General features: G+C 37.3%; 1 protein-coding gene across 1 annotated transcript in view; it reads right to left on the minus strand.

The window, feature by feature from the left end:
• Positions 1-14,611, minus strand: part of METTL15 (methyltransferase 15, mitochondrial 12S rRNA N4-cytidine) — a gene marked incomplete at both ends in the record, with an annotated part of 82,708 nt that overhangs the window by 10,242 nt on the left and 57,855 nt on the right. The window contains one exon of the mRNA XM_080345293.1: positions 502-693. Coding sequence (XP_080201419.1) covers positions 502-693 — 192 coding nt within the window. The remainder of the gene's footprint in view (positions 1-501; positions 694-14,611) is intronic.

A 14,611-nucleotide genomic window follows, 5' to 3' on the forward strand; every position in this document is an offset into this window, starting at 1 on the left:
GTCAGATGGCCATTGCAGGGAAGAGGGAGGTTGCTCCTTTCCTGAGGGAGTGACCAAATGTGCTCAAGTGAAGGTTCCACAAATAGTAAGTGTGGCGGAAAGGGACTGCAGTACGGGCTTGAGAGATGCGGATCGAGAACAGTCTGGGAAACTCCGGATAAAACAGAGGGAAGACAGGTCTCTAAAAGTGAGATGCCCCTGTGACTGCACATCATACACTCCAAAAATGCACAATTTTCATACTACAGTTCCCCAAAATGCTACTGGTTTAATTACTCATCACTGGAACTTTTCTCTTATTTCAAAGAAGGAAAAGACAATCACCAGGGTTCTAAGTATACAGATGGAAAAAAGCTTTATGGCAAAAGAAAGACGGTATGCTCCAAAATTAGATGTGGTTTGATGATGAGAATTCTTCAAGTTGAGGGGAAACACAACACACAGGGGTTGCTGAGCATACAGTTTTTGAGCTTCAAGGAGAAATATTTTATTAAGAGGTACCTGTCACCATCCATCCTCATGTCCAAAGGTCCATCTTTCTGCAGGGAAAAACCTCTTTCAGGTGTATCAAACTGCATAGAAGAACAGCCCGCATCCAAGAGAACTCCATCCAGAGTCCCTGGCTCAACTCCAGAGGAGATTAACAAAGCCTCTGACTGGCTAAACTGTCCTAGAAGAGCTCGAATCTGTTTCCTGTAAGAAATAACAAATAAATAGCCTTAATTTTAATTATAAGAGTGCAGTGTCTTCCCCATACATAGCAGGACTTAGATAGTAGCACTCCTCTCAGAAGCAACAAGGCTATTCCTGAAGTCATAGTTTCAGTACTTTTCATAGGTCAATGCTGAAAACTGGTCCAACCTACCCACCTTTAACTCTTTACTATCTTCTCGCTCGGGCTCAAAGAAATGGAAACTTGACTAAAATGTCATATTTTTTTTTGATGTGCAGGAACTCAAGAGTTTCATGTTCGGCAGGAATTCCCTGAGCACCGAGGTACCCGCTGTGCTGAGCGGGGCTTTCGGTCGAGCGAGGTCAAGGGCAGAAAAGAACAAACCCTGGACCTGGAGGAGAAGCAGAAGAGATGGAACACGACAGCACAGCCTTGTGGTTAAAATTTACCTGCCAGGAAATAAATCCTGTGTTCCTGCCATGGGACAAAAACCTTTTTCTATAGTGGCATTTGCGATTTCAAAAATAATTGGGCAAACAAGGCACGCTGGATCATAAGCAGATAAATATTTCAGTGTAGTTTCAATTCATGCACCTAATCACTAGGGAGAGGAGAGTTTCACATGCTTTTGTGTGCTTAGCGTTCTTCTTTCTTAGATGTAAGGCGGTTCTTGCTTAATACTTCCATTCTGGGAAGGGAAATAGTGGCATGGCAAGGGAGAAGATCTGAGATACCCAATGCTTTCTTGGGTGTCTAAACTTGGACTTTTAACTCTTGCTTATACATAAGGTGACTTAAAATTTAATAATTTATTTTATCTCTCAAAATCTCAATGAATGATAGGACAAGGGGTAATGGGTTCAAACTAGAACACAAGAGGTTACACTTAAATTTGAGAAGAAACTTCTTCTCAGTGAGGGTGACAGACACTGGAACAGGCTGCCCAGGGGGTTGTGGAGTCTCCTACTCTGGAGACATTCAAACCCACCTGGACACCTTCCTGTGTAACCTCATCTGAGTGTTCCTGCTCCAATGGGGGGATTGGACTGGATGAGCTTTCGAGGTCCCTTCCAATCCCTGACATTCTGGGATTCTGTGAATGTCACAGATTTAAAAAGAATAACCAACATCTTGCTGCATTTTTAAGTAGTACCTGAAAAATACAATATTTTTCTGTCCCTAACAAGCAGCCACTGTTTCCACATCTAAGCTTTGATTACAGTTTGGATAATTGCTCTTCAGCCCCACTGGTCAGTATTCGAATTATTACAAGGTCTGCAAGGTTAACACGCAATTTTGTCTCAGTTACATAGGCAGGAGTGAGTGGACAGAGAGAGCAACTCCTGTTTTAGCTACAAAAGAACAGCTGCCCATATTTCTTTTGACACTTCAGTATCATAGCAATTTTGAAAACTCTTTCAAAATATCATCTCAAGTCTAATCCTTCTTTCAGGTCAGTTTAACATCGAGGCAAATTGACACTATGACACAGTTCAGTCAACTCCAGTGGCTACAGTTTTAAAACAGTGTACAAACAGGGAATTGGAACCTTTTTCGAACCCATCCAACTGGTGGGACAAAATGCTACCAAGATTAACCAAAAAAAAATAGAACAGAAAAAGCTCTGTTAAAAAAGTAGTTATGAACGCAACCATATGGAAGAACATTCAGCTACACAATGGTATCCTCATTAAAGCAGAATGAATCAACCTATTTAACATAGTACAAAAACCAGGAAATACCTTGAATGAGCAGATTTCATGAGGGATATCACGATCTCACATGCACATTTTTTAATTGATTAGTGTCCAGCATGTAATTAAATACACCTATTCACCTTAATAAGCACTGACAGTTCCTGAAAAGCACCACGATCCACTTAACGTATTTAAACCAATTGAAGCTATCTAGGTATAGCTTGGAGATTGTATTTCCCCTGAATATAATGAGAGGAATTTTCTTTAAAATCTGTACCGTTTGGTCCAACTGGACAGTGCTTCTCACTTTACAAGTTGTGCAAAGGAACAAACGTAGAAAATTCTGTATGTGGGAGACAAAAATAAACAAGATCTGGAAAATATTATAAATGGTCATTGTCTAGTTCCCCAGCAGACAGTAACCCATGTCAGCGACTATGGACACGTGCTGTTCTGTGCTCTCAGCCAATACGAAAAATTATGCTAAACTACGCTTATAACTTGCTAGAAATTTGACGACGTTTCTTTAAACAAGTCATACGTATTTGGACAGCTAAGAATTTGGGACAGTGGCCTTTGATTTGTGGTCTGCCAGTCTTTTGTGATTAGGAAAAGGTAAATAAAAAAAGATGTATATTTGAAGTAAGCAGAAATCTACTCTTTGGTAGAGAGCTGAAAAATGGTTTGGAGTTTGGAAATAAAAAAAGATTGAAAAAGAATTAGATTGACATTTTGATGTCAGCCTTTCAGCTGTGTGAAATTATGGCTTCTGTCTATACTGTGTTATACACTGCACTTTGTGTGTCAATAGTGGATATGGGTGTCTTGGTGAATATAAATCTTTACTAAAACCAGATGCTTTTCATGACATTATAGTGACTATATTACAATGTTCAGGCCAGTTCTCAGAATTCCTGTTTCTTTGTGGACTAGAACAAACCATTTTAAGCAGCTTGGGACCCTCATCCATTTCAATTAATCAAACCAAGTACACAGCTCTGAAAGATTTATTACCTTATGAAAGGAAATACAAACATCAACCCTTTTTTCGATAGGACAGTAACAATGATCATAGTGATGACAAGGACTAATCTATTAGACTATGAGCATGACACAGTTACCAAGCATTCAAAAGCATTTATTAGAACACAAACTCTTCCCTTCTCTACTATTCTTTACACCTATGTTCAAATAACTGTTGTTACCTACAAGATTTTACCTAAAAATGCTTAATTTAGCCTCAGTTCCTTCTGCTCTCCGTAAATCCATTTTCCAGAATAACCTCAAATAAATAATGAACAACTGTGTAGAGTAAAACTGTTTATTTCCTACAGGGACATGCCTCCTGCTTTCCCCAGCTATGTAGAAATTCCTTTTACTTTTATTTCATGCTCCAATGTTTTCTTTGGGCATTAGATGATTTACGTTCTATGACCATACTTACCTAGTGTGGAAGTCTGTCTATTACCCTTTACATATTTGCAAGAATATAAAGGGTATATATTGACAAAACAACGCTTAGCGGAAAAAGCAGGAAAGGTAAACCAGAAAACATTCCTAAATACCAAATAAACCAGCCAAGCTTATAGTTCAAAAAAGCCTAAGAAGACAGAGCATATCAAAACATTACAGATGGAGATTACATGGAGGCTTTATGGGGGGTCTTGGGGATACCCTCAAAAGCTGTAAGAAGTACAAAGGGTCACACAGCATATTCATCATTATAGGTGATCTTTGAAGGTTATGATCTGCCCAAATCCAATTGTCTCGCTTAAGAGAAAATATTTAAACTTAATACTTGAACAGCACTTTACATATTCAGAATATTTCAGAAGCATAAAACAACTGTGAAGGACTTTTAGCCCCTCCCTTATAAATAGTGAAGTAAGACTTGCAGGGTTTAATACTGAACGACTTGAAGATACCTATGTAGAAAAGCTATGATAATTTCAGAGATTACTGTCTGAGGATGTAAAAAACCAGACAAGACCTGTCGTATGTTTAGCTCCCATTTGGCTTGTGTGTGTGTGCGGTAATAGCACCGTAATTTTGACAAATTCCCAACTGCTATAGTCAAGCAATCTCTGACTTGAAATATTCAACATGCTCACTCCCTCTTTACAAATTTTGACATTTTCCAAGAAAAATGTATTCAAGATTTTAAAAGAACACTGGGAACGCGGACAATGCAGCCAATTTTAAAAATAATAAAGTGTTATTTCAGCTGCTACATATGTTGTCGAGGCTTTAATAGATTTTATTGCGCAACAACCTCAAGAGTTTGCAGAATTCTTGTATTGTTTGCTACGGTTGGAAAATAACACAGAACCGTGGGTTCAGGACCCTTTGTTCAGGTCATAACAGTATTTTATTATATTATACTATGACACATAGCATAGTAATTCTGATAGACGGCATTGGATCCACACCTCAATTATATGAAAGAGCAGAATGAGAAAGAGTTCAAAGCCTCCTCATGTATTTCAGGCTCTTCTGCTTTCAGTTAAACCTCTGGTATTCCTCAACACTTTATGAAAAGATTTCTTTTTTATTTTACTCAGGTGAAAGGGAAAAAAGTTAAGCATGAATATGGTCTCTACAAATAAGAGAAAATCTTTTCCCTTATCTAGTTCCTCTCTGTTGTCACTGAGGTTGCTGTGACATCAATCATTCCAGTAATTTCACAGAAATGCGTGATTGTGCATTCATGGTGCTCCAGCATTTTTTATGTGCATATAATACCTGCTCTTGATCTTTCACCATTGCTCCCCCTATAAATTCTACGTATGAGCACACAGCAAGTCGGGAAGTGATGATCCCTTGTCAACAATGAAAACTACCTTCTACCTAACCAGAATAGGCAGTTTATTTGAGAGGACTGGAAAAAGCACATCAAACAGGGACACTCATCTGATGCTTTGCTGGATTCAGTAACTCCATTGAGACTTCCAACAAGGGTGCCAATTAGCACCAGTGGTAATGGGCATATGGGTACAGATGTGGTTTGGTGTCACTGACTCATTGACCGAGGTCACTCGGCAGCTGTGACTTCTACTCATGACTGCACCGCGCCGGGCACATCTGGAACCAAACCAAGGTGTCCAGGTGGAAATCCCGGGAAGTCTCAGCATCCTACATGGAAACCATTGTGAGCGTCACTCCGCCTCAGGGCAACACCCCTCTCAAAAAACGTATCTGAATATTCCATACAAAACTTTAAATGACCTTTTGACAAATGGGAAATTGGTGTGGTTTTCATGTTTGCAAGAAAAAAACCCCACCTATAACATCTATAAACTTATAAACTAATCTTGTCATTATATTCCTAGTTTTATAAAAGCTTAATTACAGCTCTGGAAAAAGCCCATATATCTCTTTGAGAACTAACAGTTCAGTCCAGGCTGAGTTTTGTGCTACAGAATTACAAACATGTAGGGAACGAGCAGAACACGGCATCTTTTTTCACAGTGTTAATACAGAGGATTCTGAAATATTCAGGGTTTCGGACTGGGGACAAGGCACACAGATTTATCATTCAATCAGCTTTACTGATCAATTACTGGGCGCTTATGATCAATGGTGCATAATGACCAAAATACCAGATATGAAACGTTACTGTTTCAAAAGACACAAAATTGTCTCTCCTGTATGATAAATGAAGGAAAAGGTGTACTTTCCCTACTAACTGCTTTTCCTCCATGCAACAATTTGGTTTGTGCTGTCTAAATCTGTTTCTGTCTTACCTAAATCAGCAATTAACTATTCTCTGCATAATATGGATATTAATGAAGGAATTTTTACACATAATAGAATCTCAGATCAAGTAAATTATTTTTCTAGCAAAGGAAGTTAAATTATTACAGTGTCTAGTGCTTTATCGCATAAACCAATAACTTCAGAAACACATAGTAATCTGTTCATAAACAAAGGATTATGAAGAAAGCACAAAAACTTGTAGTCAGTTTCCAAGATTAGAAAATAGCTATCCAGCTTCCAAGGGTATTCACTCATTAGCTGAATAAAAGGTTCAGTTTATTGACATATTTATCTGCATATAAAACACAAACTTGAAGTGAACAGAATGTGCACTGAAGATTTAATAAGCAACATGCAATGAACTATCAAAAGGCAACTCCTACCTCCAACCCACACGTTCAATTGTTTTAAAATGACTCCTATTACAATTTGATTTACGTTTTGTAAGACTGTTACAAAAACCTAAACATACAGCATGTAAAAAGCGTCTCTTCTTCCTCCCTGCAGAATCAAATAATAAATGAAACTATTGTTACATTTTCTTTAGCTATCAGAGCAAATCTACACAATACCTCACAAATTCTGGCAGTCTGAAGTGCTCTATTCAAGGAGAGAGTTTGCTCACGATTGTGCATAATTATTGCTTTGACAGACCTGCTGCTACTGATACTTGGAATACATTTGCATAACCTTTGCTTTGTTATCAAAAGATGAGTCTAGACCTTGCGACTCAGCGGCAATACTATGACACAGTAAATGGGAAAACAAATCGGAGCCACAAAAGCTTTTTTTGCTTAATTTTTTAGCAGCTGACTGTATTAGAGGGGCCTGATAAATCCCTACAGGATTTTTATTTCCTTTGACAAACTATTTCTTCGTTTGACAAGGCAGTTAAACCTTAGAACACTAAGGATGAATACACCTGGCATCAAGAATTTACTACAAATGAAACAAGCAACTTTTTTCCTCCCTCCTGTCACTCTTACCTAAGCTTTCTCATATAAGAGCACATCTACACCCCTAATTGACTCCCACCTTAACATCAACACTTGGACAGCATCACATCTCCCAGCTACAAGCTCCTAATCATGAGAAGGAGAAATACAAGAAGCAGAACACAACAGGAATGCAAATAAGGGCAGAAGTGAAGTGAGGGTGTCACTCAGCTGGAAATTGCAGAAGCCACCAAGCTTTGCTCTTCTGTACCTTTGCCAGTACCAGGGCTGACCCTTCATGACACATGAGAACAAGAACTGTGCATAAAATTAACCATACAATATCATGGGTTCAGATGACAGGCTAACAGTCACTATTCTGGTCTCTTTTCCTCCCCTAGCAGTTGTTAGCACCATTTCCTAACCACCAGTGAACACTAAGTGTTAAGTTTTCATATTAAAGCCCAGTGTTTCATTACTGATTGCTCACCTCACAGCACATCACTACATAAGTAATATTAACATGCTTTTTGCCACATCACATCATATTAATACTTCCTAAAAGTCTTTTCACCTGCCTGCCTTGTAAGGTTTGTCATTTCTTCAGAATAAGTCTTAATTTTTGCCATATTAGGTGATATAGCCTAATCAACAATCATCAGCAATTAGGTGACCAATTTGTAGCCTTATTTAGATAATTTATGAACAAATAGGTTGCATATCCTACCCACATGTCCACGTGGTACTTCACTGGTGAGCTCTTTGCTTTGAAATGAGTGCGACCCTTATATCAAGGCAGAAAAACATAGAGCAGAAGACTTGTTTGCTTCTACTACCCGTTCATTACATAAAATGGTTACTTTACCTTGTTAAATTGTACTTGTTACGTCTGAATTTATAAAGCGCTTAAAAGCACAATTAAATCTATATTTGCTTCTCAGAACATTGAAATTCACAATCCAATCCATAAATTGAAATGGAAAAAAATCACGTACTTAATCCTACTAAAAATTATAAGGTTTATATGCATATTTTAAAGAGGTATTTTATTAGTTCATCAAACCAAAACCTTCAGAAGGTCAAGAGTTTTAAGCACTGTATCTGAAAAGTTGGGTTCATCCCCTAAGATAACAGATTTTTAGTTACAATGATAAGCATTAAATTCTAAAAAACTACTAAGGTTACACAAAAGAATGGAATCCTAACTCTAAGAATGCTTCTGTTTTAAAATGCTGTCTCAAAACACAATTTGGCAGCAATTCACTTGCCCAGCGGCATTGACCTTTTTCCTCATTTAGAAATTTCAATTTCAGAAGATAATCATAAAAACAAAACTAGTTTGTTTAGGAACCATTAAGATCTTGCTGCTCTGTAGACACCACCTGCTTGGCATCCGCATAGAATCTTACAGGCAATTCTATATTAAATTTTCATTCTGTTATCTCATTGATGCAATATCTTCTATTAAAAGCTGGCAAATTTAGCTGCATTTCACCAGTGATGATCTTTCCTGACAATCAGTGTTTCATGTATTGACATCTTTAATTCATAGAAGTCATGAGATGCTGCATTGAAATGGACTTCCCTCCATAATAACATCCAGAAACTGCTAATTATCTTTAAGCTAAATATGGGAAATAAGAATAATTACTGGTTTCGGTGAAATACCCTAATTTGAACCACCTATGTTATTTTCTGTTCACAGACTACATGCACTGTGTAGTTAATTGCCACTGCAGATGACAAAATAAAGGCTGAAGCTGTGTTTGGAGAAATAAGAGAATATTTAATTGAATAATTTTGATCCTGAAAGCACACAGAATTTTAAATTACTGCTCCGTTTCTCTGTATTGGGAAAATATATCCAATTGAGATTCATTTAAAAAAAAACCCAAACAAACAAACCCACTTGTAAAAGAAGAAAACATCCAGAGTTAAAACAAAACGGAGAGTCGACTCGACCAGGTGTAAAAGGTAAAAAGAGTCATGGAATCAATGCAGTGTGATTTTTTAAAGCAGCCGAAATGAACAGCTTAAGTTAAAACGATACCATGAAGAAGAATCAATGTGGATGTATAGAAACGGGATGGTCAGGCTACCAGAACAGAGGCTGCAGCATAAATCCATTTCAAAGATCACAAAACGTGATCCTGAAAAACTCATAATCAAAAAAGTATTTGTAGTTGAGTTTCTATTAACCTAGAAGAGACAATGCCAACTTAGATTTGTTGCAAGTACCCCAGTAAAGGATGACAGAGTTCATAAAGAAATGACCAAAGAGAAATATGATGAGTTGAACAGCATCAAATGTGAAATCATGCATTGCGGTGCCAGAAAAATCTCATCACCTGGGCATCACCACTAGGAAAAGGAATATGAAGTTTTATTTGACTGTAAAACGAACAGTAAACAGCAGCATGAACACAGTCATAAAAAAAGAGAATCAAAATCCTAGGATGTACAAGTCAGAAGTCTTTTCATTAGGAAAATAAAATTAGAATGGTAGGACTTCATCCGGAGTACTGTTTGCCATTCTGGGAGCTTTACCAAAGAGAGCAGCTCAAAGTGGAATGGGCACAGAGAAGCCCTAATGGAATGACTAGAAGAAATGAGAGCTATTATTATCAGATGAAAGTATTAAAAAAAACCCAGACTTGTTTTGCATACAAAAAAGAAGGCCAAGAATAGATGTTAATATTCTCCACCAAGTATTTTAAATGCCAGGGAGAGAAAAGAGCTAATAGATATTAATCAACTATCAGTTAATTTTATTCATCTAAAATTAAATTAAGTAACTGCTTTAACCGGAAATTTAAATAAAGTTTCATATAATGAAAAATTAGAGTCTGGAATAGCTGGAGCACTACATATAGAACTCCTAATTACTTTTAAGATAGAGCATAGTGAAGGAGATTAAATTATGCAACAGCATGTAATACCAGGCAATTGGATTCAATGATCTAAATGCCTTTTACAGCATGTTTGTATTTGAACAGCTATTGTTATTCTCCATTGTAAAGTGCATCCAAAAAATGTTTACTTAAACTTATCAAGACATATACACATTACACTTTTTATATGGGTATAAACATACTCCAACCTAAGAATAACATACCCCTCAGGTATAAACAATTCATTTTACTTTTAGAAAAACTTAAACTGGATGCATAAATACAACTTTAGCACTGAAAAGGCTTCTTTCTCCTCATTTTTCCCAATCAAAGTGATTACCGGGGATTCTTGAAGCAAATACAACACTGGTATTGACTGGAAATTGCTGCTTTCTGATAACAAACTCAAAAGAGACACTGCTCTCAGATAAAATCATTTTCAGCTTTTTTAAATTCAGGAGAAAGCAACTCCCAAGGCCCTTTGCTGCTACAAAAGGATAATTAGGATCCCAAGGTCAACACCTTTTGATCATTACTGAAGGAAAAGTTCAGTATCTATTTTTCCATAGACAGCGACAAAATAGTCTAAAGGCATTAACTTAATGTGATATAAAAGGAGAGTTCTGCAATACCCTAAAAAAAACCCAAATCCCAAATCAACTTACTCTAGTGCTATTCTAACTATATATCTTTCCACCCAGAATAAAAGAGAACTGGTTTATCTGAAATGAACATTAACATTCAGCTCCATGGCTTGGAACTTCATAGGCTGCATTTCTCTACGTTTATGTGCAGTTTTCCATGGATTTTACAGAGTAAGTAGCTGATTCCTCAATCAAACTAGTACTTTCTTTTGTATTACTAGCTTTAGTAGAGGCTAAGAGCTTATACCTCATATAATTACAGGTAATTTCCATGTGAACCTGAATGCCCTTTGAGATGCTAGAAAATACACAGTAACATGATCTCAACAGGCTTCAGAAGACAGGTACAGTCTACTTAGGCATTTATTTAAACTGAAGTTTTCCAAAAACTGGAATTACACAAAAATCCATTTGATCCACAAATTTTCAGACTGTTATGGAGAACATTATTTTCTGATGTTTTTTTACCTGGGAATCACAAAACCAGAGAATAACTTGTCAAGAGAGACCTCCGGAGGTCTTCTAGTCCAACCCCTGCTCCATGCAGGTCTAATTAGACAGGGTTGCTCAAGGCCAGGTCTAGTTAAGCCTTGAACACCTCCAAAGATTCCACAAGCTCTCTGGGCAACCTGTTCCAGTGCTACCACCCTTATGGCTTTTTTCCCCCCTAATCTTTAATTGCAATTTTCTGCCTTTTAACTTGTGGCCCAGAAACTTGGGACTCCAGCTACATGGCAGCCCTTCGGGCAGCTGAAAAGCTTTAGTGCAAATTGTTCATGAAGCTGGTAAAGGGTTTTAAATTATTTAAGTCTTCAACAACACTACAGATCACTGATCTCCCTTTTTTTTTTTTTCCAAAATTATAAGCTTGAAATTAAGATAAAGCAACCATGTATTTAGTCCCATTATGAAACAAATGTAGTTTGACACAGCTCCGGAACATTAATTCTTGGTTGTGTTTTGTCAGACAAAAAGCTAAAAAATTAGTCCTGAATCATTTACATATTTTCTTCAAGTGGGTTCATTTTCCATATCAGGGCACTAATACAACACTCAAAGTTTTTGCTGTTGGATTCAGGGCAATATAAAATAATCTCTCATCATTACCTGATGACATGAAAAATTTAAGAACTGAACTGTAAACACAAGCTGCTTTACAGCTCCATATTTCTGCACATTCTCAAAATCAGTGATTTTTCAGTTATGATATCATTTCTCTTTGAAAGTGTCAGTAAATGGAGTTTCATTGCTCTCTATTTGGTATAATAGCAGAAACAATTCATTACTGAGTAGAATAACCCACACTGGAAGAAAGTCTCATTTTTGTTACTATACAGATATATTTGTGTTCCTGTTCACAAGCTAGACTACTGACATCGATATAAATTCAAGCACCAGAACTTAGAGGGGAAAAATTACTCTTTTATTTCAACTAAATTTCTCTTTGCCATGGCAAAAACATGGGTGATCTGTTAAATTCTTCAAAGGACACTAGATGGCTCCACTGGTGTTCCTACAACGTGCTCTGGTAAGGTTTCAAATCTCCCATGGGAAACACTGAAGAAATCCCTTAGTATTTCATTCCAGCAGTGTGATGTACTATCTAGAGAATACTCTTCCTTAAGGTGGCATCCTTGAAAAACTTCTATAAAAGAAACTTTAAAAGACATAATAATGAAATATCAAATGAAATCAAACGGAATTCAATCAAACCATCCAGCAGAAGTTGTCAGCTCTGGGACAAGCACACCTCTGGTTTTACTCTGCAAAACTCTTCCCGGCAAATTCCATCCCCACCACACACCTCCTGCAATACCAATGACTTTTGTGTTATATTCACACTATGGTTATTAGATTTGTTTCAAAGTGTATAGCTCGATTTGATTTAGAAAAGTAATCCTCAAGCGATCCCAGAGCTATTGTTCTGTCTTACAAAAGAATCCAGATATTATTGCCGGAAGAACTTCCTCTGTGAGTCTGATTGCTCAACATTAACGCATTTGGACTGACTTCTCCACGGTGAGCAGTTCTGACATCATACTGCTTTTGTCCATAAAACCAGTGAGTTATCCGATACAAAAACGCATGAATAAAACTTTATGGAAGATGCTGTCTGCTGAAAAGATGATCAGAGACTTCTGGTTATACTACAGAGGGGGATAAAAGACATGCTTATTTAATAACAACTATTATGCATCATTCTTCTTACAAACAAGGGCCGGAGCAAATCAATTCAGGCAAAAGCTTAAACTATGTCGAAAAAATATTTGAGGTTTTCTCAAAATATGTTCCTCACCATTTATCTCTATTGATCTATATCTGAATCTACCTCTTCATAGATCGCTCTGAAAAACACTAAGGTCTTGTCTAAAGTGAAGAGCAGAATGACCCTTTGCATGGCAAGGGTCTGGCACATCTTTTGCATATATCTGTTTTCTTCACACTATATTAACTGAAGTGAGAAGATTTTTGCTGATGATCTGGAGGACCTGAACCAGATTTCTCTCATAGTTCTGAAGCTGATACAAGACAACCCCATGTCAAAAGCACATGTGTACGGCACTCACACACCAGTGTTTTAGACAGGAATGAGTCTTCTGCTCGCCCTCACTTACTGCACTTGGGTTTCCATCAGTACCTGGCTTGCTTTACAAAACACCTTGAAAACAGAAGGCTGGAAAAACAGAATAGACAAGTTTTCAATTGGAAAGGACCTACGATGATCATGTAAGTCCAATTGCCTGACTACCTCAGGGCTGATCAAAAGTTAAAGCCTGTTACTAAGGGCATTGTCCAAATACCTCTTAAACACTGACGGGTTTGGGGCATCAACCACCTCTGTTTCAAGGTTACTGAAGCACCAATATATAAGGACAAAAAAAAAGCTACATAAGAATTTTGCAATAAAGTCACATGAAGCCAATGATTTTGGTTAAGAGAAATAATTTCATTCTTCCAACTCCCCTTGCAAAAACAATGGATTGTGGGTAGTGAGTACAGAACACAGCTAGTGCTGGATCTTGCCTGTTCTACAGAACATTAAGCGAACTAGGAAGTTATGGTGGAAATTTCTGTAGTTTAAAAAACATCAAATCAGTTATTATAAACAGTCTGCAGCCAAACTGGCTGGTAACCCCACAGGCACCGATCCTGGGCCTGGTACAAGTCATCGTTTCTATACTGACAGAAGTTTGAGACGGCTCTGAGCTGAAAAACCACAGCTGCCAAAATGAGCAGAATTCGGGAGAAAACCAAACAACACCCACACCAAAACTGAAAAATTACATCATTCAACAAAGTAGCATCATCTTCTAATGCAGCGTATTAGGGAAAAAAAGGCAAATATTTTCACAGTAAAATTAGGAAAAGTCTGATAAACAAAATGAAGAATCAAGTATTCCATGTGACACAGAACTGATCAGGTATCTCCAGAAGTGCTGGGCCAAGTTTTCCAGACAGTGCTTTAACAAAGCAGTCAACAAACTGAAAGAGATCCAGGGACCAATAAAAAAGGTGGTTAGAAAACATGACTCATATGGAAACACTGAATGTTGTGCTTGGTTTTGTTTTTCTTTCTGGATAAAAGAAGGCTGGAGAGGATCAGGATGCTTATCTCTATAAGATGTTGTTAAAAAGATGTCAGTATTCAGTCATTGTGTGTGCCAAGAGAGAACAAGTCAAGGAATACTTGGCAAAAGTGGGAGCGAAGCAGCTCTGAACTTAACATTAGGAAAAATTCTTTATATATAAACCACACAAAATCACCGAGACAGATTATAGATGCAATTCCTGTTACTTAAGAAGGTTTCTAAAAACAGGAAAGAAAAATACAATTTAGGAATTCCATTAGGAATTAGGATATTTGATTTTGGTTTAGATCAAGAAAAATCAACCACCAGGTAGTTTCTTGACATTGTTTAAAACCCACGTCTCTAACATCCACAATTTAACTTCTTTTAATTTCTTTTTGGAAATCATTCAGGGTTGAAGCTGTTTCATTCCTACGATAGAAAAT

This window comes from Nesoenas mayeri (genome assembly GCF_963082525.1).
Source record: "Nesoenas mayeri genome assembly, chromosome: 5".
Lineage (NCBI taxonomy): Eukaryota > Metazoa > Chordata > Aves > Columbiformes > Columbidae > Nesoenas > Nesoenas mayeri.